General features: G+C 36.2%; 4 protein-coding genes across 5 annotated transcripts; 2 read left to right on the top strand and 2 right to left on the bottom strand.

Annotated features, from left to right (window-relative positions):
• Positions 321–2,645, bottom strand: LOC104712285. Its single transcript, XM_010429145.2, has 3 exons — positions 1,851–2,645; positions 1,302–1,419; positions 321–1,199 (listed from the first exon to the last, which is right to left on the bottom strand). The coding sequence occupies exons 1-3, from the start codon at positions 2,439–2,441 to the stop codon at positions 634–636; spliced, it is 1,275 nt and encodes a 424-aa protein (XP_010427447.1). The 5' UTR covers positions 2,442–2,645; the 3' UTR covers positions 321–633.
• Positions 3,536–6,741, top strand: LOC104712235 (putative two-component response regulator-like APRR8). Of its 2 annotated transcripts, none has more exons than XM_010429089.2 (9): positions 3,536–3,704; positions 3,814–3,995; positions 4,666–4,721; positions 4,826–4,997; positions 5,109–5,261; positions 5,461–5,688; positions 5,762–5,923; positions 6,026–6,136; positions 6,320–6,741. In XM_010429089.2, exons 3-9 carry the CDS (start codon positions 4,701–4,703, stop codon positions 6,592–6,594), a joined length of 1,122 nt encoding a protein of 373 aa, XP_010427391.1. In that variant the 5' UTR covers positions 3,536–3,704; positions 3,814–3,995; positions 4,666–4,700; the 3' UTR covers positions 6,595–6,741. The 2 variants fall into 2 exon arrangements, with proteins under 2 accessions (XP_010427391.1, XP_010427418.1); XM_010429116.2 differs by having other exon boundaries at positions 3,537–3,704; positions 4,942–4,997.
• Positions 6,829–8,963, bottom strand: LOC104712275 (F-box protein At4g00755). Its single transcript, XM_010429136.1, has 6 exons — positions 8,856–8,963; positions 8,411–8,556; positions 7,885–8,295; positions 7,613–7,797; positions 7,406–7,524; positions 6,829–7,315 (listed from the first exon to the last, which is right to left on the bottom strand). Exons 2-6 carry the CDS (start codon positions 8,523–8,525, stop codon positions 6,994–6,996), a joined length of 1,152 nt encoding a protein of 383 aa, XP_010427438.1. The 5' UTR covers positions 8,526–8,556; positions 8,856–8,963; the 3' UTR covers positions 6,829–6,993.
• LOC104712217 (plant UBX domain-containing protein 9-like) lies at positions 21,743–24,892 on the top strand. Its single transcript, XM_010429067.2, has 10 exons — positions 21,743–21,959; positions 22,250–22,311; positions 22,407–22,911; positions 23,001–23,084; positions 23,159–23,269; positions 23,511–23,627; positions 23,770–23,919; positions 24,167–24,310; positions 24,398–24,454; positions 24,603–24,892. Exons 1-10 carry the CDS (start codon positions 21,876–21,878, stop codon positions 24,711–24,713), a joined length of 1,425 nt encoding a protein of 474 aa, XP_010427369.1. The 5' UTR covers positions 21,743–21,875; the 3' UTR covers positions 24,714–24,892.

Here is a 25,000-nt window from a genome sequence, read left to right as displayed (position 1 = left end):
CCAAACACAAAATGGGCTTGATAAGAATGACAAAAATAAGCCCATTATTTCCCTCGTGTTTCAAATTTTTATTTTCTTCTCTGATTTTGAACAATTCGGAATTTTACAATCCTCTCTTCACCGTTTCTCATTGATGGCCTTTGAAATTGAGGATTTTTTATCGCGAATCGGATGATCCCAAATACTAATTTTTTTCTTACAATTTTGAAATTTCTTCTCTGTTTCTATTGCTTATTCGTTTAGCACGACTTCAATTTCTAATTTCATCGTGGGTTCATCTGATATAGCCTATAGCAATTGGTGATCTATACTTATGCAGAGACATTTTAAAAAAGGTACATTGTATTGTATCTCCTACAAATTAGAAGCAAACATAAACATAGGTGTGTATGTTTTAGAGGTTAATGTACATTGTATTATTCGTTTGCTTCATTCTTACATAAGCAGAGCAAAATCTAAGCTTTTTAAATCAAGCTCTAATCAAAACTGTCTTGCCTGCTAAATTTCTAAAGCTTTATGTCACCTCAATGAGCTTTAGAATCTTGTTTGTGTCTGGATTCATTCTGGCGAGTAGTAACTTAAACATTGATGTTGATGATGATGTTGCGTTTTGTCATGTTCAGGTGACTGGAATCAGCATTGGTAAAGCGCAGTTAAAGTTTCATCCATTAAGAGGCTGAAGATTCCATCCTCAATTTGCGTGGTAACCTCTTCGTGCTCCTCCTTCATCCGCTTCTCATCCCAGCCTCGTCTTTCAACTTCTCTAGCACATGCTTGTCTCCTCTGCTCACATGTTCCGCGTTCGAGCTCTGATTCTCTCTGTCCCTGTAACCATCCTTTTGCCTCGCTCACCAATTGGTCCTCAAAGTGTTGAGTTTCGTGGAACGAGTTTGTCCTTTGCATCAGTTCATCTCTGAAGTAGTCCATTATCAGATGCTCTTCGTGGATCCAAGTTGCATGTCTTTCTTTGACCCGGTTCCATAGCTGTGCTGCCTTCTCTTCAGTCTCATCAGCGTCTTCATCTTCAGTCTCTCCATCAACAGTATCACAATTCTCATCATCATATTTGATATCCGTCACTTGTCCTCCTTCCATGCAAGATTCTTCATCCATTGAGGCCCATTCGTTCAAAGTGAAAGGACTAATGTTGGCCAAAGTCTCAAACCGTTGAATCGTTTGCATGAGCTTTTGTTTGGTTTCTGCAAAAATCATCACATAGCGTTTGTTTCAGAATTTTGAAGTCTTGAAAAATTTTAAGAAGAGAACTTGCTTTGATTGCAATGAAGGATTTCTATACGCACTTTCCACATTGTCAAGGCATTGACTGAAGGAAGAGTCTGATGTTTCGTCATATTCCTCATGTTGAATCTCAAACACTGAGACAGGGCTGTTGTGCTCCTTTTCACACTGTAAGTCCTCCTGACCATGATCATTGCATATTAGGACCAACCAAAATCATCCAACTATTATAGTAGACAGTGTTATAATTTGAGTGTATTAAATGTTAATGCAGAGCCACTCTTATAAAGACCCATTCCATAAATTGTTAGATATCGTAGTCAGAAAGAAATTAGTGGGTACTGTAAATGCTATTCTATATGTCTACCAGCTTCTGTTTTGTCTTCATGTGAATTTATTATATTAACAAACAGCTGCACGTGCATTTAGAGACAGCATGGGCGACCTTATGGTTGAAGCAAAGTCAACCCATAAGATCTTAAAATCACATTGTCACTTTATTTTATTTGATTCTGTATTTTCTTTATTTATTATGCATGTAGTAGTTAAACTATGTGATTAATTAATGTTATAAGTACGAGTTTCCATTTCTCTAAATATAGTATTCTTACCTCAGGTCCCACTTCAGTGTCGGCGACTATTACTGCTGTGCAAGAATCTTCGCCGACGCAGTGTAAGTTGTTTTTAACACTCTCTTTTTCACCGCACTCCTCAACATTACTTCCCCATGATGATGGTAAAAACTCCGATGTAAAATCCGAGTCACACCAACTGCTGCAAGATGTGCCGCTTGTGGTGGAGGATCCCGTGGCTGTTCTCGCTGTCTTGGCTGTGTACTGATGAGGTGGAGACAGTTCGAAATGTGATCTGTCCTCATGCAGGTCCTTAGACGAACTCCACCGCACGATGTCTTTAACCCGAACAACAGTGATGCTTGTTTGGTTTTCTGCTTTGTTCTTGGATGTTAACCTCCGAGAGAGGGTCCTAGGTAAGATCCCCGATGGAGCGGATTTAACGGCGTTGGAACGGAGGTTCTTCACGGCGTTAATCACAGCCTGCAATGCATTAGATTGTTTCCTCTTTGGTATCATTGTGAAAGGGTTGAGAGGAGGCCGTCTGGGCATCGATTTGAACCCGTTTGAGGAACAGGAATTGGAATCTTCCAAGAGACAGTCTTTGAGCATTCTCGGCCTTAGTTCCATCCTGATACACTTTCTGGCTCAGGTACGCAGCTGAACTTGAAAAACACTGAACTGACGATAAGAAAGTGTCTTAAGCAAAAAGAAAATATCTTGGACGAGGTAAGTGGGCTAGTGAAATGCTTAGGAGTGTTAAGATGTATTTATGTGTGGCTGATGTGAATTTATGGAAAGAGAGACGCAGTTTCTTGATGAAGATCTCAAGATGATAACAGGCTGAGAGAAAGAAAGGAACAGAGTTTTTTTGCTTAATATAATTAAGTTAGTTGGTAGAGTATAAGACAAAATATGTGGGACCTAGGATGTTTCGCTCTACGTGTAGCAAGATTTGGAGCTTCTGCTTACGTGCTTGTTAGTTTATCATTTTTTAATCGAAACTCAAAAGGTTTGTTGGAGGGTTGCTATATCCTTAGTTCATGTGTCTAGTCACAAGGTACAGTGACCTTGCGATGTCTATTGTAGTCGGTACTGCTAAAGAAAAGTTACTTATTGTTATTAAAAACTTATCACAATTGGTAAAAAATGAGTTTGCGTGTTCTTTAATTTTGTTGATAAATCTGTTAAAAAATTGGTTTTACCTTATTTCTCACTACATGCTCAGTAAATTTCTGGTTTTTGGTTCTGTGCTCAGCTAAACAGTGAAGGCCATGTGAATGCTCCTATCACTTCTGACAGGATGCCTCGTCTTTGGGGCTAAGTGTGTGATCAAGGCTACGTTGTTGTTTGTGCGCAGGTTCCCATCACTGGTACCCAAAAGGTTTGTCCAGATGCTTTTGTTTAGACGTTTTTCTATTTGACTGCAGTTGTTTCTCCCAAACTTTATTTTGTGAAAGACATCCATAAATGTGCGGANCGTGCTTGTTAGTTTATCATTTTTTAATCGAAACTCAAAAGGTTTGTTGGAGGGTTGCTATATCCTTAGTTCATGTGTCTAGTCACAAGGTACAGTGACCTTGCGATGTCTATTGTAGTCGGTACTGCTAAAGAAAAGTTACTTATTGTTATTAAAAACTTATCACAATTGGTAAAAAATGAGTTTGCGTGTTCTTTAATTTTGTTGATAAATCTGTTAAAAAATTGGTTTTACCTTATTTCTCACTACATGCTCAGTAAATTTCTGGTTTTTGGTTCTGTGCTCAGCTAAACAGTGAAGGCCATGTGAATGCTCCTATCACTTCTGACAGGATGCCTCGTCTTTGGGGCTAAGTGTGTGATCAAGGCTACGTTGTTGTTTGTGCGCAGGTTCCCATCACTGGTACCCAAAAGGTTTGTCCAGATGCTTTTGTTTAGACGTTTTTCTATTTGACTGCAGTTGTTTCTCCCAAACTTTATTTTGTGAAAGACATCCATAAATGTGCGGAGATACTTCGTGCAGACTATAGGATATGCATAGGTCTTGTGGTAGTCGTGGCGAGCGAGAAGAATCATGAGAAGTACAAGATTGGCTGATTGAAGAGAAAGAGGCTGTTGAATAATTGGATGGACTAAATGAGATAATTGCGTTGAACTTAACCAGTCTGTCTTCAAAGGTGACGCCGAACGATTACTGGTGAAAAGGTAATGGTTTTATTCAGTTTTTCTTTTTGCGTTTTGGCCCTGTAATTCTACCTCCTATTGTTTGCTACAAGTGTGAACATGAATCCTTAAACAGCATGTCATGTATACACTCATCCAGCCATTATTGCAACGGCATATCTTTAGCATATTCACAGGAAACACGCACTGCACCGCAAAAGCTCTGATGTCTTAAAAATAGTTAGCTTTAAGAATGGGCTCACGACACCGATGACATGAGCCCATTCTGCAAGCTAACTATGCTTTGATTCAATAGCCATATTTTTGGTCACGGTCACAAATTATGTTGCACGATCTCTTCATATTTGCACTCAATTTCTGGTTTCTTTGCACAGTTTATACTTGATAGTTATCTTCAAAGCTTTGTTTCCTGATAAATTTCAGCTTTTTTTTTGGTTAGAATTGTGAAGTGTCTATTTGAAAGTTCTTACTAAGTATACATAAGCAAGATTTATTTGTTTGACTGATTGATTTGCAGTTCGTCCAATCTTATATGAACTGAAGATCATATACTTTGACATATTGCATATATGACCAAGAAAAGAACCGTGGACTGCTTGTATCCGTCAGATGAACACGTTTATTAGTACTTTTCATTTCAGTGACTATCTCTATGTATGGTAGGTTCTGACTAGAATCTTTTGCAACGCAGCGCATGGTGAAACGTGGCGACTCGGAGTTGCATCTATGAAATGTATCTTGGTCCAGGTTTAGCTCTTGATACGTTTGCGAATGAATTTCAATTTAAGCACTTTAGATTTTGTTCTTTCCGCTTATGAAAGCCGCTTTGTGTGTATTTTCATGCGAGTAAGTGTCTCGTCTTATCTACTTCTACGAGGCTTCTGAACCGAGAAGAGGATCTTAATATGGAAAATACTAAAGCAACAGAGAGATTCTCAGATAAAATTTGTTTTTTGCTATTGGACAGCGATGCGACATGGCTGGCGAATCTGTCAGAGATGATTCGCAAATCCGGATATGAAGGTATATCACCACCCAATGCTAGAAATAATGATTCTGATAAAACCATCTCGCATTTTTTTTGTTATTGCTGAGCACCCTACTGGTTTGTTTACGTTTAATTTTATGTCACAGTTGTGGCTACTACAAGAGCTGATGATTTGCCGCTTTTCATCAATAACAAAGATAAAAAGATTGATCTTGTACTGGCAGAGCTCCGCTTGATTGAGATAAATAAGTACGAACTTCTTGATAAAATCAGGTTGATTTGTGAGATTCCGGTTGTTGGTAAGCAAAACATGTCCCTAATCCATGCTTCTGGTGGTTAATGTTTTCATGAAAAAGTTTGAGACGCTAAATATATCCATGTTTTACATAACAAGTCGGATGAGATCCTTAATTTAATCCTTGCTTCTGACTCCTATGTTTTCATGACAATCATGGGAGATGCTAGCTTTTAATCATTGTTCTCTCTGTGTGTTAACAGTTTTGGGTGCATGTGTGAAAGACGATTCCATTGTAGAATGTCGGCGCAGAGGTGCCGAATTACGTCTGGCGAAGCCGCTCGTGGAACACTGCTTAGAAATTCTGTGCCAGTTTACAGTCAGGAGACTTGATGATGAGCTTAAGAAAAGTAACAAGAACAATGAAGCTATAACAAAGAAGCCAGAACTGGGATGTCCAGAAATGCAGAATGAGTTCAGAGAAACAGATGGTAAACATCTCCACTTCATCTCCTGATGCGTTTTTGTTCGCTGTTGAGGTTTACTAAACTTTGTTTTATGCAGATGAACTTAACCAAGGTAAATACAGAAAGAAAAGAGCCGATAGAGACACTGGAGAACAGACAGAAAAGGATTGTTGCGTTGATTTAGGACAACAGAAGAAGGTAAAGCTCATTTGCGCAGATGACTTACAAAAGAAAACTTTACAAGCTGTCCCAAATATAGGTGAGTTTCACTGATCGATCTCCTTTTTTTGTAACTTATATCAACCAATGTGCAAACTCTTATGATTTATTTAGAAAAAGCCAACACTAAAAAAACCAACAGAGATAAAGAAAATTGGAGAAGGTAGTGAGAAAAAGAAGCCAGAACCGGTTTGTATGGAGGAAGAACTAGAAACGTTGTCCACTCAACCTGTTACCGATTCTGTTGCTTATGGTGAGTCTCTCAGTTCACAAATAATATTGTATCTTGGAAGTTATTTATGCAATTGTTTTAAGGTTACTTAAGATTCAGGTTCTGCTTTGAGATTTGGTATTAATGATGTGAAACTTCTTGTTATTTTAATCCTAGTCTTGGTCGCCTATGGTACTTGAAGTAACCAAATTTGGTCTTGGACAGGGGAATATGAATTCCAAGAGCGAGATTTTCATCCTTTGGAGAGCGTTGAGGAGTCTCAGGGGCCTCATGAAATCACATTGAGTCCGCGGGAGTCCTCAAACAAGAATGTTGCTGTTCAGCTACAAGTGCAGGCACATGAAGCGTTAGATGAAGAACTGATGCAGGATGGAATCAGCCTCTCTGACCTCGAATTGGATCTGGAGGAGGGACAGGGTTCAGATCAGGAGCAAACCTTAAGTTATGAAGATCCGCATTGCTCTGCGGCTGTCTCGTGAACAATGCTTATGAGATATTCGTTTGTGATTTATAGTAAGTGTGGTTTCTTGAAAATTCCAATAAACTCCTATGGTTGCTAGATGTTCAAAACATTGATCGAGTCTCTGGAATGACAAGTTAACGGCACAAACTAGAAACCTTTCTTCCTTTGTTTTACAACATTATTTCCGAAACTTGACAATCTTTTACAACACAAAAAGGGAAGAGAGAGCCAAAATAGCTGTTAACTTCTGTTAAGGTCTGTAACTGTAACACTCGGTTTTATTAATAAGATGAAATATAATATAAAAAAACCCGAGCCAAAATGGCTGGAGAAGAAGCTTTAAAACCGCTCGCAAAAGATGAAAAACACCTAAAGGTTCATTTAAAAACAAAGCCAAAATAACTGGAACTAGTAATTAAACCTCATCGTCTGATTCAGCATCCTCGTTGTCAGACTCAGGCAAAACATACTCGATGTCCACGACATCAAGAGGATGCCCGTGCAAGTAATTCAAGAGCTGTTCAAGGCTTCTAATCCCTCTAGACTGGTCTTGCTCCTCCTCTGCATCCATCTCAACCTCCTCTGCATCCATCTCGTCCTCCTCTGCATCCATCACAACCATATCTTTTGGATCACTGTAACTCAAAACCTTCAATCCAAATTTTCCACAGTCATCCACATTCTGCACTCGAAATGATTGTGCTAGTGATCTTCCCATCACTTTAACATGCGACACGCTGCAAAGACAACCAACATAAACTACTTTCACATTGCACAAGTTGTAAAGTTTTTAAACAAGCCTAGAGCAAAAGGGAGAGAAGATGTACCATATATAGTATTGGCCATCCATTTCTTGTGTCTGAACTCGACCTAGAAACTCGACTAACACATACCCACCAATGCAAAGAACGGGTTCTGGAAGCTTAAAGGTCTGCAATAGATTTTCCTACTCATAGAAACCATCATCACAGTTCAGGAAACAAGCTTTATATATTATACCAAGGAAGACAGTGACTTTGTAACTTGTAACACACCTGAGCCATCGAAAACTCTTGTGAAGTGTAAGTCCATACATAGTTGCTTTCAACATAACTCTTTCCTGGCTCACCTTTTTTATCCTCTGAATTGTTGTACTGTGGTGAGTTGTCATTCTTGTGGTGACCCAACCGGATACGAACATAATGTGAAGAGTATATCGGATGACCGCGCTGGAAAAAAGCTACAGAAAGTGTGTAAACCGTTAAAGCAACAAAAATCTCAATTAGAGAGAGAATCAGAGAAACATTTGACAAAGGGGGGTTGTTACCTTGGAAAGGCTGAACTTTGAATTCGGTAATGACACACAAATCACCCATCAACCTGTAAAGAAGCGTTTCAGGCACCGAAGTTTTGTGTTGCCCTGTACTCGACCAGTATGAAGGGGTTTCACCAATCCGATCAGGTTCGTCGAGTGTGTTCGAGATGCTTTCAGCAGGGAAATTATCAGTACTAGAAGCTACGATGGCATCAGCAATACAGCTTTGGATAGGGGAGGACGTGCATCCTCTAGCCAATAAGGCGTAAGCCCGATGCTCTTTCTCAAGTAGCCGTGTGTCCATAACACTGCTTGACCCGGCTTCGGAGGACTCATTATGTGTTTCTTCTACTATATGACTCACATTAGATAGCTCATGGAACAGCTTCAAGCATAGATTCTTGGAGAGATTGTAATTAATCACTACAAATGCCAAAAAAAAAAAAAAAACCATTCTCGAAACATTAAAATTCAGCATAATCAAGATTCAACAGAGATAACTCAGATTACATTGAAACAACACAGGTATGAGGATTACCAAATTGACGCCAGGAGCGTGAGACAGCACTAGCACGGACAATATCAGAAGGATCATCAAGACAAGAAAGAATGGAGAGGGAAGTGTCGGTATCAAGATTGTTTACGAAATCCATTCCTGTGATTTGACCCAAACTCAGTTTCACCCTACAAATAAATCAAAGATTGAAACTTTATAAATCAACAACAATGAGAGCATTGACACAAAACGAACAGAGATCATTCCGGTGACTAACAAGATCGGACCAAGAAACTCAAATCTACTCTATTCTATCAAAAAATAACAAGGTAAGATTTTGGAGAATGTTCATAAAAAAAAACGAAATTGAAATTGGGAAAGACCAAAAAAAAAGCTGCGCAAAAGCAAATTGAGGCAATCAGATGCAGAAATCAACGAAAAGAATGAAGAAGAATCCGATGAGAAAGAAAGAAAGAGATTAATTCACCTAATTTCTTATCGATAAATTGTGTTGACATCTTCTTAGAAGTGAGCGACGATTGTGACCCTAAGAAGGAATTTAATTTGGGTATTTTTAGGATTAGAGATAGAGAAAGAGAGACAAGAGAGTTTTTAATATATTCAATCAACCGACATACTTTATTTAATTATAATTATTTCTTGTCTTTTTTTTTTTTACAATATATTTTTTTGTCTCAAAACTCACAGTTTAATTCGGGGAAAGACAAGAGGCTGGAATAATAAATTTCTCTCCCAAGGAGGTAAGGAGATTCTACCGAAAGCAATAGCACTTGCAATGCCAGTTTATACCATGAACTGTTTTAAGCTTCCCAAAGAAATTTGCGAAGATATCGAAAGAATTCTAGCACATTATTGGTGGAACACTCAACAACAAGGGAACACAACTCACTGGGTAGCCTGTGACCGTATGAAATTTTTGAAAAAGGAAGGAGGTCTTGGATTCAGAGACATTGAGAAGTTCAACGAAGCTCTCTTGGCGAAATAAGCTTGGAGAATATTGCAAAACCCCAACTGCCTTCTGTCGCGAGTTCTGAGAGGAAGATACTTCACAGGCTCGAACATTCTTAATGCTAATAGAGGAGTCCAGCCATCTTTTGGTTGGCAATCGATACTACTAGGTCGTGATCTACTCTGGAAGGGTCTACGATACACTGTTGGTGATGGACATCACATACAAACTTGGTTGGATCCTTGGCTTCCAATCCACCCTCCACGTCCTCCACGGAAAGCTCCTAATTACCGGTCAGATGATATTCCCACAGTTGACAACCTCTTACTCCCAGATAAGAGTGATTGGAATACCCACCTTGTACGCGAACGAATCCATATGGATGATGCCGCTACAATCCTTTCCATCAAAGTCAGCATATGGCAACACAATGATTATTTGGGCTGGCACTATACGAAGGATGGATTATATACCGTGAAATCAGGATATTGGCTTGCAACTCATCATCCGGAGTTGATGCTTGATAATAGACCACCACCAGGAGACCCCCTACTCAAGAAAGAGATATGGAAAACAAAAACACCACCGAAGTTTAAACACTTCCTCTGGTGCCTTCTCTCAAACGCCTTGGCTACAGGCGCAGAACTTGATCGGCGTCATATTTCTGCAAATGACATCTGTAAACGATGCACAATAGAGAGAGAAACTACGGAACACCTTTTCTTTTCATGCCCCCATGCCCAAGAAATCTGGCGGGCGTCAAATATCCCCATTCGATGTCTGCTGGACCCAGTAGTCACAGTTGAGGATAAGATGAAAGAGATCTTCAAATTCCATAAACATCGCAGGATATATGATAGATTATCACATTTACCATTTTGGATTCTATGGAAGCTATGGACAAGCAGAAACAAACTCACCTTCCGGAATCTATCTAAAAGTTGGCAACGTGAACTTCGAGAGGCAAAGGAGGAAACAGATGAATGGTTGAGTTCTGTAGGAATTCAGAATTCTTCTCATACCACTACAGTCAATAGTAACGCACACAGACTGCAAAACAGAAGTTGGAGACAACCCCCCATGGATTGGTTTAAGTGTAATTATGATGGAAGCTTTCTTGATGGAAACAGAAGAGCAACTGGGGCTTGGTTAATCCGGGATGATCAAGGCACATTTAAGGAAGCAGGGCAGATTACTGGCAAACCCGTTTCGAACGCCCTTGAAGCAGAATTACAAAGTCTCTGTTTTGCTATGAAACAGACATGGCTAAGTGGTTACAGGAAGGTGATCTTTGAAGGTGATAGCCAATTGCTTGTCAGAAACCTCTATGAAACAAGTCCTCGCTTCGACATATATAATTGGATTGAGGAGATAAGAGGGTGGTCCACACGTTTTGAAGCTGTTGAATTTAAATGGATCGCTCGTGAGGCAAATGCTCCCGCTGATAAACTTGCTAAAGCACAACAATCTATGATTTCAGAGTTTAACCTTCATCACACTATTCCTGTCTGTATTCAATCACTTTTAAACTCTGTAACTATACCTCTTTAATTAATGAAGTTTAAGTGTTAAAAAAAAAAAACTCACAGTTTAATTCGATTACAATATAATCTATGATTTTCTAGAATTTTCTCTTGTATCACAAAGATTGATTTTTATCAATTAATGCTAAAAAAATTGTAATTTTCAAAAATTATTAAATAAAAATATTAAAGTTTGGTGAATTACTATTGATTAATAGTTATAAAAACATTATTATAAATAAATAATGCATTTATATTTAAACATTAAATGTTTTTTCTAAAACATCATCGATACAGAGGGAATACTATATTACCATCATAATTCCTCTTCTTCTTCTTTGTCTGATGATTATCATTATTCTTCTTATCATTATTATTATTCCTCTTCCTCTTGTTCTTGTTTACGCCCTCCGTTGTTTCTTGCACTTTCCCTTGGCTTGATTTGTCACCATGGTAGGAGGAACCATCCCCATCCTGACGAAGAAACCGAACATTGTAAGGCAAAAAGTCCAACATCCTCCGTTGATGCCGTCTACTAGAGAGATGCGTGGAGAATTTTTCAAAGTCTTTCTCAACATCACGAGGGCAGCAATCATGGCAAACAAAGCTGGCAGATTCAACCATTTCACTAATGCACTTGCGGTACTTATCCCCTTCCTCATCACCAAGCAACACTTCCGGAAGAAAGCTTTCAAGAGAATCATGTTGAAGAAGGTTGTGTTTCTTCTTCGAACTTAGGAACTGAAAAGTAACCTCGATTATCTCCGGATCGCATATGACCAAAAAATTAGCTGGAGATGGATTGTCTAAGGCATACTCACTAAGCCTAATCAAGATGGTACTTTTATCGGAGTTGTGTTCAAAAGAGATTCCACCGTAGTAGAGTCCTCTCAAGATGTCATGAGGGACGTCTGTTAGTGCTCCAAAGGCAGTGATCTTGACAGGACCAGTGTAGCCACTTTTCTCCAAAAACCCTTTAATACTCGGACCGACCAGACGAGGATCAAAGCAAGGGGGTACCGGACACTGCTTCACGTCCCAAAAGACAAATGTTACAGCCTCCTTGCTTCTCTCATCTTTTATATGCAACGGGTCCACCAACTTGGATAGATGTTCATCACTAGAGATATGCGTGGTGAAACTATCAAAGCCTTTGTATGCAAGACCAGGGTGGCATACTGAGCAAAACCAGTAGGAGGAAGATTCACTACTGCTGCACTTATAGTACTCCTCATCAAGCCCCCCTGAATATACCGGGAGAAAGCTTTGAAGAGAAGCATATGGAAACGGCGGAAGAAGGTTGTAACCCATGCTGTTTAGGTATCCACCATAATCATTTTCCAGGATTTTAGTAACGGATAGGACCATAAAATTAGCTGGAACTTCATCTTCATCATGGATCTGGATGAAGTCAATAAGGAGACGCTTAATGTCCTCGGAACAACCGTAGGGGAGATTGGTTAGAGTGATTCCACAGGAAGAGACTGCCCTCAGGATGTCAACAGGGACGTCTGTTAACAGGCCAACGGCAATGAAGACGCAAGGACCAATGTAGCCTAGATCCACCAAAAACCGTTTAATGCACGGAGCAACCAGAGGAACATCAGAGCAACGGGGAACAGTATACGTATTGATGTCCCAGAAGACAAATGTTACAGCCTCCTGCTTTGTCACCCTTGGTCCTGGATACAGAGGACACCAGTCCCACGTCATGAAAGGTTCCCGTCGAGAACGAGCTCGGGGAGGAGCACCACCGTTATCAAGTGTGATCCGTTTTTGAAGTAACTCTTCATGTTCTTCGCCATGGAGATGCGTGATGAGATCCTCAAAGACATGGCTAGGAGGATCACGCTGGCATACTAGGCAATCCCACAGGGCAGATTCAACTGTTTCCTCATCAGGTGCCCCTGAATCTTGCTCAAGAAGGCTTCGAAGAGAATCATAGGGACATGGCTGAAGAAGGTGGTGTTTATAGTAGCCAGAAACACCAGTGAAGATATTCGGATCGGATATGACCATTATATTAGCTTCAGAAGGTGGATTATTCTCGGCAAACGCACAAACAACCCCGCTAGTGTCTGAAGAACCTGAACCGTAGGGGACGTTAATGAGAGAGATTCCACTGGAAAAGACACTTCTAAGGATGCGAGCGGGGACGTTTGCTAGTACGCCAACAGCAGTGATGGTGACACGACGACGAGAGTAACCGCGTTTCTTCAAATACCGTTTTAGACACGGACGGACCCGACTAGGATCAAAGCCGGAGGGAACCGGACACAGATTGATGTCCCAAAACACGGCTGTTACAGCCCTAGCTTGCTTCCGGTAGGCTTATTCATCGTATTCATAACCTGAGAGATGAGCAAGGTTTTGATCTCGATATCGACTATGGAAGGTTTGGTGATTTAAGGCCTGGCTAGTGGTGGGTTATATAGATTTTAAAAGTCTTTGATTTTCCAAAAATCTACTTTAATGTCAATTACGATTTATGGAAAAATTTGGGTTTCCTAAAAAAAATTAGGAAATCCAGATTGGGATGTTTTTTTTTGTTTATTTGTCAATTTTAAAAGGAAAACCAAAATCTATGTTTTACTCTACTTTTACATTTTTTAGTCGTGACTTGAATTTTGTTTCTTTTTTTTCATTTTTTTCTAAATAATGTAAAAATTTAAAAACCATAAACCAAAATCTAGAATTTAAAAACCAAAAAACCACTTAATAATTGTTACCATTCATGGCCTTAATATTTTTGCAATTAAACAATACTAGTACTAGATTAGAAAGAGAAGAAATAATCATTACCAAAAAAATATATAAAGGGAGAAAATAATGGCTAGATACTTTTTTTTGAATGAATAATGGCTAGATACTTAGATGAATTTGATACGTAATGTGTTAATCAAAAATTAACGATGAGTATGTTAGAAGAACTTGTTGCATTTTTTACCCCAAAAAATGTTTCTTCTGTTAAAGACAAAACAAAAAAAAAAGATAGTGAAAGATCTGACCAAGTAAGAATTAAATTGGAGGATTTGAGAGAGACTCTCAACTATATATGATGATATTCATTCATGTCAAGTAACGATATGCCGACATCATAAAATTTGAGGTTAGTTTATAGTTATGTCATTTTCATGTTTATTTTTTTTCAAAAAATGATATTTAAGTCTCTTTTTCTTACTCACAAGCACTTAAATATGTCATTATTTCAGTTATGAAAAACACTAGTAAATAGACCACACATATCAAAGAGACTTATAATATTGAAAGTTCAATTATGTCAATACTCACAAACACTTAAATATTACTCACAAAAATTGTTTCAAAAATTGATATCAACATTTTAAGACAATATTTCATTATTGCTAAATGATACATAATTGGGGAAAAAACATTTCAACTTTGCTTTTTTTTTGTGAGTAAGAAAAGGAGACTTAAATATTATTTTTTGAAAAAAATTAAACGATGCAAACGACATATTTAATACCTTTTTCAATTAGAAAAATAGATTTGGAAGAGAAATAATATTGTTAGATACTGAGATAAGTTTAATAGGTAATGTATTTGATGATTATTCCAGTCATAAAAAAAACCTAAGAAGATCGAATGGTAAATATTCAAAAAGAATATGTACATGTACATCTTTGACAAAAATATACATAATTACCTCTTTCCTTTGAAAAAAAAAACGAAAAAATGTGGAAGGCTTGATATTTGTGGTCTATTTATTAGAGTTTTTGATAAAATTGGGAAAATCTATATATAATAGCAAATTCAATTTTGGAAGTCAATTTTAATCTAATAGATGAAATTGTTTCTATTATCTCATCTAACGGTTTAAAATTATTAATGATCCCAACAGTTGCAAGTTTTTTTTTTCCAATAATTTTGTTTCTTCGTCGTACCCCCATCTTTTAAAAATTGCAGTTATTAATTTTCACACATTTTTGTTTCACGCCTTTTTGTTTTCACGTCTCTTTGTTTTTATATACAGATAATTATGAATTTTGAAAAGAGGTTTTGTTCTTTGAGTATTATATTATTAACGATTTCAAAAGCTGCAATGTTTTGATCCAACAATTGTGTTTCTTTGTTGTACCCCTAGCTTTTAATGTTTGCAATTGTTCGTTTTCACACATTTCTATCTCACACATTTCTGTTTCACACCTCTTTGTTTTCACAATTTTTTGTTCTTATATATATACAGATTTTGATGAACTTTGAAAAAAACATTGTTATATGAGTATTATTAACGATCTCACCCTTTGTTAATGATCTCAAAGTTGCAAAGTTTCGATCCAACAATTGTGTTTCTTCATCGTACCCTTAACTTTCAATGTTTGCACTTATTAGTTTTCACACCTTTCTGTTTCACACATTTTTGTTTCACCTCTTTATTTTCGCACCTCTTTGTTTATATATCTATATATACAGATTTTTATGAACTTTGAAAAAAAATTATTCTTTGAGTATTATATTATTAATGATCTTACCCTTTGTTAATAATCTCAAAAGTTGCAAAGTTTCGATCCAACACTTGTGTTCTTCGTCGCACCTCCATCTTTCAATGTTGACACTCGTTAGTTTTCACACCTTTTTGTTTTACACCTCTTTGTTTATATAAAATTGCAATGTTTTGATCCAACAATTGTATTTCTTCGTCGTACCCTTAGCTTTCAATGTTTGCAATTATTAGTTTTCGCACATTTTTGTTTCACATCTCTTTGTTTTCACACCTTTTTATTTATATATATATACAGATTTTTTAATGGACTTTCAAAAGAGTTTTTATTTTTTTTGTATTATTATGGTCTCACCATTTGTTAATGATCTCAAAAGTTGCAAAGTTTCGATCTAACAATTGTGTTTCTTTGTCGCACCCCCAATTTTTCATGTAGGTACCCGTTAGTTTTCACACATTTTTCTTTTACACCTCTTTATTTATATAAAGTTGCAATGTTTTGATCCAACAATTGTGTTTCTTCATCGTACCCCTAGCTTTCAATGTTTGCACTTGTTAGTTTTCACACCTTTCTGTTTCACACATTTTTGTTTCACACCTCTTTGTTTTCACACCTCTTTGTTTTTATATATATACAAATTTTTATGAACTTTGAAAAAAAATTTGCTCTTTGAGTTTTATCAATGATCTCAAAAGTTGAAAAGTTTTGATCCAACAATTGTGTTTCTTTGTCGCACCCCTAGATTTCCATGTTGGCACCTATTAGTTTACACACCTTTTTATTTTACACTTCTTTGTTTATATAAAGTTATAATATTTTAATCCAACAATTGTGTTTCTTCGTCGTACCCCCAGCTTTCAATGTTTGCACTTGTTAGTTTTCGCACTTTTTTTATTCACACCTCTTTGTTCAAACCTTTTTGTTTTACACCTCTTTGTTTATATAAAATTGCAATGTTTTGATCAAAAAATTGTGTTTTTTCGTCTACCCCTAGATTTCAATGTTTGCACTTATTAGTTTTTACACCTTTCTGTTTCACACCTTTTTGTTTCACACCTCTTTGTTTTCACACCTCTCTGTTTTTATATATATACATATTTTTATGAACTTTGAAAAAGAAAATTGTTCTTCGAGTTTTATGAATGATCTCACCCTTTGTTAATGATCTCAAAAGTTGCAAATTTTCGTTCCAACAATTGTGTTTCTTCGTCGCACCCTTAGCTTTCCATGTTGACACCTGTTAGTTTTCACATGTTTTACACCTCTTTGTTTATATAAAGTTAAAATCTTTTGATCCACCAATTGTGTTTCTTCGTCATAACCCTAGCTTTCAAAGTTTGCACTTGTTAGTTTTCGCACATTTTTGTTTCACATCTCTTTGATTTCACACCTTTTTACTTTTATATATATACTGATTTTTTTATGGACTTTGAAAAGATTTTTTGTATTTTCAGTATTATCAATGATCTCACCTCTTTGTTTTCACTCCTCTTTGTTTTTATATATATACAGATTTTTATGAACTTTGAAAAGAAATTTTGTTCTTTGATTATTATTAATGATCTTACCCTTTGTTAATGATCTCAAAAGTGGCAAAGTTTTGATCAAACAATTGTGTTTCTTCATGAAACCCCCAACTTTCCATGTTGGCACCCGTTAGTTTTCACACTTTTTTGTTTTACACCTCTTTGTTCATATAAAGTTGTAATATTTTGATCCAACAATTGTGTTTCTTCATTGTACCCCTAACTTTCAATATTTGCACTTGTTAGTTTTCACATGTTTTTGTTTCACACTTTTTCTTTCACACCTCTTTGTTTTCACACCTCTTTGTTTTTATATATATACAAATTTTTATGGACTTTGAAAAAAAAAATTGCTTTTTGAGTATTCTTAACGATCTCACCCTTTGTTAATGATCTCAAAAGTTGCAAAATATCAAACGAACAATTGTATTTCTTCGTCGCACCCCCATCTTTCCATGTTAGCACCCATTAGTTTTCACACCTTTTTGTTTTACACTTCTTTGTTTATATAAAGTTGCAATGTTTTGATCCAACAATTGTGTTTCTTTGTCGTACCCCTAGCTTTCAATGTTTGCACTTGTTAGTTTTCACACCTTTCTGTTTCACACTTTTTTGTTTCAAACTTCTTTGTTTTCACACCTCTTTGTTTTTATATATATATAAAGATTTTTATGAACTTTAAAAACTATTTGTTCTTTGAGTTATATTAATGATCTCACCCTTTGTTAATGATCTCAAAAGCTGCAAAGTTTCGATCCAACAATTCTGTTTCTTCGTCGCACTCCTAGCTTTCCATGTTGACACCCGTTAGTTTTCACATGTTTTACACCTCTTGGTTCATATAAAGTTGCAATGTTTTGATCCAACAATTGTGTTTCTTCATCGCACCCCCAGCTTTCCATGTTGGCGCCCGTTAGTTTTCACATGTTTTTGTTTCACACTTTTTGTTTCACACCTCTTTGTTTTTATATATATTTTTGTTCTTTGAGTGTTATTAATGATCTCACCCTTTATTAACGATCTCAAAAGTGGCAAAGTTTCGATCCAACATTTGTGTTTCTTCATCGCACCCCCAGCTTTCCATGTTGGCGCCCGTTAGTTTTCACACATTTTTGTTTTACACCTCTTTGTTCATATAAAGTTGCAATATTTTGATCCAACAATTGTGTTTCTTCATCGTACCCCTAACTTTCAATGTTTGCACTTGTTAGTATTCACATGTTTTTGTTTCACACTTTTTGTTTCACACCTCTTTGTTTTCACACCTCTTTGTTTTTATATATATACAGATTTTTATGGACTTTGAAAAAAAATTTGTTCTTTGAGTATTCTTAACGATCTCACCCTTTATTAATGATCTCAAAAGTTGCAAAGTTTTGATCGAACAATTGTGTTTCTTCGTCGCACCCCCATCTTTCCATGTTGGCACTCATTAGTTTTCACACCTTTTTGTTTTACACCTCTTTGTTTATAAAAAGTTGTAATGTTTTGATCCAACAATTTTATATTTTCGTCGTATCCCTAGCTTTCAATGTTTGCACTTGTTAGTTTTTGCACATTTTTGTTTCATATCTCTTTGTTTTCACACCTTTTTGCTTTTATATATATACCGATTTTTTATGGACTTTGAAAAGATTTTTTGTATATTGAGTATTATCAATGATCTCACCCTTTGTTAATGATCTCAAAAGTTGCAAAGTTTTGATCAAACAATTGTGTTTCTTCGTTGCACCCCCAGCTTTCCATGTTGGCACCAGTTAGTTTTCACACCTTTTTGTTTTACACCTCTTTATTTATATAAAGTTGCAATGTTTTGATCCAACAATTGTGTTTCTTCGTCGTACCCCTAGCTTTCAATGTTTGCACTTGTTAGTTTTCACACATTTCTGTTTCACACATTTTTGTTTCACACCTCTTTGTCTTTATATATATACAGATTTTTATGAACTTTGAAAAAATTTGCTCTTTGAGTTTTATTAATGATCTCACTCTTTGTTGATGATTTCAAAAGTTGCAAAGTTTCCATCTAACAATTGTATTTCTTCGTCGCACCCCTAGCTTTCCATGTTGACACCCGTTAGTTTTCACATATTTTACACCTCTTTGTTTATATAAACTTACAATCTTTTGATCCAAAGATTGTGTTTTTTCTTCGTACCCCTAGCTTTCAATGTTTGCACATGTTAGTTTTCGCACATTTTCGTTTCACACCTCTTTGTTTTCACACCTTTTTGTTTTAATATATATTTTTGTTTTTTGAGTATTATTAATGATCTCACCCTTTGTTAACGAACTCAAAAGTTGCAAAGTTTCGATCCAACAATTGTGTTTCTTTATCGTACCCTAAGCCTTCAATGTTTGCACTTGTTAGTTTTCACACATTTTTGTTTCACACCTCTTTGTTTCCACATCTCTTTGTTTTTATATATATATACAAATTTTATGGACTTTGAAAAGAAATTTTGTTCTTTGCGTATATTAATGATTTCACTCTTTGTTAATGATCTTAAAAGTAGCAAAGTTTCTATCTAATAATCGTGTTTCTTCATTGCACCCCCAGTTTTCCATGTAGGCACCCGTTAGTTTTCACACTTTTTTTTTTACACCTCTTTGTTTTTATAAAGTTGCAATGTTTTGATCCAACAATTGTGTTTCTTCATCTTACCCCTATCTTTCAATGTTTGCACTTGTTAGTTTTCACACCTTTTTGTTTTTATATATATACAGATTTTTATGGACTTTGAAAAAAAAGTTTTCTTTGAGTATTATTAACGATCTCACTATTTGTTAATGATCTCAGAAGTTGCAAAATTTTGATCCAACAATTGTGTTTCTTCGTCGCACTCCTAGCTTTCCATGTTGACACCCGTTAGTTTTCATGTTTTTTACACCTCTTTGTTTATATAAAGTTGCAATGTTTTGATCAAACATCTGTGTTTTTTCGTCGTACCCCTAGATTTCAATGTTTGCACTTGTTAGTTTTCACACCTTTTTGTTTCACACCTCTTTGTTTTCACACCTCTCTGTTTTTATATATATACATATTTATATGAACTTTGAAAAAAAAATTGTTCTTTGAGTTTTATGAATGATCTCACCCTTTGTTAATGATCTCAAAAGTTGCAAACTTTCGATCCAACAATTGTGTTTCGTCGTTGCATCCCAGATTTTAATGTTGACACCCATTAGTTTTCACACCTTTTTGTTTTACACCTCTTTGTTTATATAAAGTTGCAATGTTTTAATCCAACGATTGTGTTTCTTCTTCTTATCCCTAGCTTTCAATTTTTGTATTTGTTAGTTTTCACACATTTTCGTTTCACACTTTTTTGTTTGCACACCTCTTTGTTTATATATATATATATATATATATATATATATATATATATATATATATATATATACATATTTTTATGGACTTTGAAAAGAGCTTTTATTCTTTAAGTATTATTAATGATCTCACCCTTTGTTAATGATCTCAAAAGTTGCAAAGTTCGATCCAACAATTGTGTTTTTCGTCGCACCCCCATTTTTCCATGTTTGCAGCTGTTATTTTTCACACCTTTTTGTTTTACACCTCTTTGTTTATATAAAGTTGCAATATTTTGATCTAGAATTTGTGTTTCTTCGTCGTACCCCTAGCTTTCAATGTTTGCACTTATTAGTTTTTGCACCTTTTTGTTTCACACCTCTTTGTTTTCACATTTTTTGTTTTATATATATATATATATATATATATATTGATAAGTATTAGTACCTCAAACTTGTAAGAACAGATTGCAATGAAAATACTTCTTTATTATAGAGATATCGGAATACAAGATTTGAGAGAACTTACGGATTCTCTCCCTCCCCCTTCAAACATGATCCAGAATCTAGATACCTCTCATTCCTCCCTCTCCTCCTACTTTATACTTTTACTTGTCTTATTAACCCTAGTAAAAATAAAAGCAAAGTTGAAATGTTTTATTTCCCCCAATTATGTATCATTTAGCAATAATGAATATTGGCTTAAAATGTTGATATCAATTTTGAAAAAGAAAAAAAAACAAAGAGAATCAATATTGAAAACTAATTGAATTTTTTTGAAATATGTTATATGAAATTTTTAGAGTGGTTTTTGGCTTTATTTATTCTCTGTATACAGCACCTGATTTTAGAGTGGTTTTTGGCTTTAGATTCTGAAAAATCTATTTTTGGAGCCATTCACGATTATGAAAAAATAGATTTCCTAAAATTTAGGAAAACCAGTTTTTAGAGGATTTTAGCAATTCCTTCACAAAATCTAGAAACCACATTTTTTGGGTTTTCAGCGTGATTTTTTTTTTTTTTTTTCCTAATATATATTTATTTATTTTAATTACTTATTAAATTCCAAAACAAACGAAACCTTCTTTTTTTCTGTGCAATGAACAAATTAAAACCTATTCTAAGGATATTTCCTAAAGACTTGCATATTTGTTATTATTAAACTAATTTTTCTTATATACTTTTTTACTATAAAAGATCTACGTTTCATACTTTTTCTACATTATTGTATTTTTTTATTTTATAATATTTATTTTACTATTTTAAAAATAATTATTATACATAAAAACCAAAAACTAATCAAGTTACCAGATTTTACAAATACTAAGATCTACACCAAAAATCAAAAACTCAAAAAATCAAAATCCAAAATCCAAAAACTAAAAACCAAAATCTAAAAACCAACAAAAAACAGGCAGCCATTCATGGCCTCAATATGCTTTTAAGTTTATATGAAATTTTTAGAAAATAAATACTGTATACAGAGAAAAGTTGAAGACTGTTAAAGTGTTAATTAAAGTTTATTTTATATGGAAAAAAAAAGTAATTGTTGATTAGAAATTAGTTCAGATTACATCACCTTTTGTGGGCGACTCATCACCTGTCGGTTCGAATCAGTTTATCAAAAACTTCATTTTAAACAAACCAAATCACATTTTATAATTCCCGGCGTACTCGTTGTTCTCGAACCGACAGCCACCGATTTCTCCGGCGGAAATGGTGAGTCCGACGAGAGACTCCATCCAGTCTTATATGAGCATCACTGGTGCGTCCGAGTCCCTCGCGATTCAGAGACTTGAGGTTCGTTTTTTTCTTTCTTCGTCAAATCTTTATTTTCTTGAGAGGACATGACTATGACTGGGGCAAGATTGATTTTGTTATCACACACACACAGAATTGAGTAGATATGGTTAGATTCTCTGATTCTGTGATCCAATGTGTAAATGCTTCAGATAGATTTGAAATGCAATGCAATGGAATTGGGAGAGTTAGGGTTTTAGGTTGTGTAGGATCGGTATAGGAATTTTGATTTGTCTATCCTTGAGTAGATCTCGTTGCGTTCTTTTGAACTTTTGTAAAATTTTGAGCAGGAACATGGCAACAATCTCCCTGAAGCCATCAATGGCCACTTTAGAGATGTGGAAAGAAGCATGTATGTTTCTCAATCTCCTTAGTTTTGAGTTTTCTCTTCTATGATTTTGTTTTCCAATGGTGTAAGTTGTTTGTTTTGTTGGGTTGTTCTTCCAGTTATGATGATTCAAGCTTAGACAATCGTCCAGACTACAACGTTGTGGAAGGTAACAATCACGTTCGTGGTAGCGAGTCCAGAACAGTCAACGAGTCTAGGCCAGTCCCAGGCGCACTTCCATCTATCCTTTCTGCTGCTCGGGCTTTTAGACCCTCTTTGCTTCTAGATCCCAATTACAGACGAAATCTCTTTAGGCAGCTCAGTGGCTCTGCTCTCTCTGGAAGTCCTTCTCCATCATCTCAAACAGGAGAAGTAACAGGGTTCCCTGCTCACTCTACCTGGGGAAATGATCAGGCTCGTCCTCCTGGACTTGGACAGGTTGGAGATGGTTATGCTAGACATTCACCAAGCTACGGATCCCAGGTCCATGGTGGGACAGATAGGGATGGTGAATCACCCGTCTATGGCAATGATGCTGAAGAAGAAATGATCAGAGCTGCCATTGAGGCCTCTAAGAAGGACTTTCAAGAGGGTCGTCACAACACAAGATATAGTTTGGACAATGTATAGTATTCTAGCTTCACCCTGTCTAGCTCCTATTTTGCATGAGCTTTACACATTTTCCCTTCTTTTTTTGTCTTATATTGATGCAGGATCCATCTAGCGTTTTATCTCCAAGAGAGGTTATTAACCGAGAAGATGAAGACATTGCCCGTGCAATTTCGATGTCCTTAGAGGTAGGCATTGATAGATATCTCATCTGCTATGTACCATGTACGCGATGTCGCAACTTAGCATACATGGCTTTCAGATGGAAGAGCATGAGAGTGCGTTCCGAGACCAACTAGCTGAATTTACGCCCCAGTCCGTGGAGCATCACGATCCTTGTCAATCTAATACGAATGAAAGTAGCAGATATCAGGTGTGGAACTAAATTTCTCTTCACCTCTGATAAGCCTTTTCCACACTTCTGGTTAATAAGCTATCGAATAATATATATGCATGCCCATTACTATAGTTTGGGATGCTTCCCTTTACAGTTTCCACCAGTTTAGGTGGTGGACATCCATGTTAAGTTAGCCACACTTTTATTAGTTTCTCCTTAATATAATGTGTTGAAACTTTTTAAGCTATCTTGCTAACTAAAACCTTTGTACTTGAAGCCTGGGAGCTCTTCAGTGCAAGACATGCGTGAAGACATGAAACAAAAGCAACCAATTAATACCAGCTCTCAGCACAGACAGGATCACCAGAATGTTGAAGCTTCTTATCCTGAAGAGGTTAATTATTTGATACAAGTTCGATTATTCTTATCAGTGAAATTAGCCAGTCAAGAACAAATTAACATATACGTAGTGACTAGCTTCTAGTTGATCATGTGTTCGTCTTACCTTGTTTTCACCTCTTGTTGACTGCTACTAGTGGGGTGGCATTCCGTCAAAAGAGCTACAAGAGGCAATAATGCTGGAAAAGGCACTGTTTAGTGGAGTAGCTAAAGAAAATACTTCATATAATAATCAACCTGGAATTCACAAGGAGTCACAATCTCCCGATAAGAAGGTCGTTGAAGAGGTAATCCGATTTTCTTGTGAGAGATTCATTCATTGGAACATAATCTAGGCTGTGAACATCTAGTCTGTCGTAAATCCATAGTAGAACTTAGTATGGTTAACATTGATAATATGACTAGATATCCAATTCTAGGTATCCTTAATAGTTATTTTGGGTTGTAATGCCCTCTCCAGTGAAAGCTGATATTCCTTCGGTTCTTCAGTTTTATTTAGTTCTTATTTCCACTGTTTTGGGTCGCTTATGGCAGGAATCTGAGAGATCTTCCACTACAAGGAAGCCAGTGCTTCCCATCGAGCCATCAGCTGAAAATGAAGATGCCATCACTCTACTCGTTAGAATGCCAGATAGCAGCCGTCATGGTCGTCGCTTTCTCAAATCAGACAAGCTTAAGGTGAAGTTCATGAGTCTCTATTGATTAGTGAGGTAAACATTTTTCGTAGTCAAGCTTCCCTGACTGTTGTTTTTTTTTGAAGTGCAGTACCTTTTTGACTTCATAGATGCTGCTGGATTAGTCAAACCTGGCACATATAGAGTGGTAAGCCCTGTGATCTGCGGTAGCTATTCTCCTGCATTAGTTCAATGCAACTTCTAAGGATTCAAGTTTCTTTCTATCCCTCACATCTTGGATTATATTTTATGGTACTACATGCTTTATAAGTGACGTGAATGTTGTTGGTAAACAGGTTAGACCTTATCCTCGACGTGCTTTCAGCCTTCAAGACGGTGCCTTAACTTTTGAGGAACTCAGTCTCACCAACAAACAAGAAGCGTTGTTTCTGGAACTATTGGTGTAACAATGTAACCTGATCTGATGGTAGTAGAAACTAGTTGACTTCAGTTTACTGTTAAGTCTGTAAGCGCTTTATTATCTAAATGCATGCATAGTCACACACTTTGTACTTAACTGTCTAGTTCATTTAATCACAATGAACCTCCGGTTTGAAACAATTGATCTGGTATTTGTTTCTCTTCACTCCCCCAAAAGTCTATTTGTGTTTACAAAATATTTGAAGAAAAAAAAATGGAGCTACGAATATTATGAATTATTCAAAGCTTGATCAAGGATCTGATGACTGATCAG

The sequence above is a fragment of the Camelina sativa genome, chromosome 2 (genome assembly GCF_000633955.1).
Source record: "Camelina sativa cultivar DH55 chromosome 2, Cs, whole genome shotgun sequence".
Lineage (NCBI taxonomy): Eukaryota > Viridiplantae > Streptophyta > Magnoliopsida > Brassicales > Brassicaceae > Camelina > Camelina sativa.
The sequence above is the reverse complement of the archived record's forward strand: the minus strand, read 5'-3'. Positions and strand labels throughout refer to the sequence as shown.

What these genes read in the sequence shown, in the direction of transcription:
- LOC104712285 (XM_010429145.2), bottom strand. Translation starts at nt 2,441, where the DNA reads ATGGAACTAAGGCCGAGAATGCTCAAAGACTGTCTCTTGGAAGATTCC. An exon ending in ACACTGAAGTGGGACCTGAG is followed by an intron (nt 1,420 to 1,850) that starts GTAAGAATACTA and finishes GATCATGGTCAG; the next exon opens with GAGGACTTACAGTGTGAAAA. An exon ending in ATGCCTTGACAATGTGGAAA is followed by an intron (nt 1,200 to 1,301) that starts GTGCGTATAGAA and finishes TGATTTTTGCAG; the next exon opens with AAACCAAACAAAAGCTCATG.
- LOC104712235 (XM_010429089.2), top strand. Translation starts at nt 4,701, where the DNA reads ATGAAATGTATCTTGGTCCAG. An exon ending in TCGCAAATCCGGATATGAAG is followed by an intron (nt 4,998 to 5,108) that starts GTATATCACCAC and finishes TTTATGTCACAG; the next exon opens with TTGTGGCTACTACAAGAGCT. An exon ending in TGAGTTCAGAGAAACAGATG is followed by an intron (nt 5,689 to 5,761) that starts GTAAACATCTCC and finishes TGTTTTATGCAG; the next exon opens with ATGAACTTAACCAAGGTAAA.
- LOC104712275 (XM_010429136.1), bottom strand. Translation starts at nt 8,525, where the DNA reads ATGGATTTCGTAAACAATCTTGATACCGACACTTCCCTCTCCATTCTT. An exon ending in AAGAGTTTTCGATGGCTCAG is followed by an intron (nt 7,525 to 7,612) that starts GTGTGTTACAAG and finishes TTCTATGAGTAG; the next exon opens with GAAAATCTATTGCAGACCTT. An exon ending in GATGGCCAATACTATATATG is followed by an intron (nt 7,316 to 7,405) that starts GTACATCTTCTC and finishes TTGTCTTTGCAG; the next exon opens with CGTGTCGCATGTTAAAGTGA.
- LOC104712217 (XM_010429067.2), top strand. Translation starts at nt 21,876, where the DNA reads ATGGTGAGTCCGACGAGAGACTCCATCCAGTCTTATATGAGCATCACT. An exon ending in CAAGATATAGTTTGGACAAT is followed by an intron (nt 22,912 to 23,000) that starts GTATAGTATTCT and finishes ATATTGATGCAG; the next exon opens with GATCCATCTAGCGTTTTATC. An exon ending in AACCTGGCACATATAGAGTG is followed by an intron (nt 24,455 to 24,602) that starts GTAAGCCCTGTG and finishes GTTGGTAAACAG; the next exon opens with GTTAGACCTTATCCTCGACG.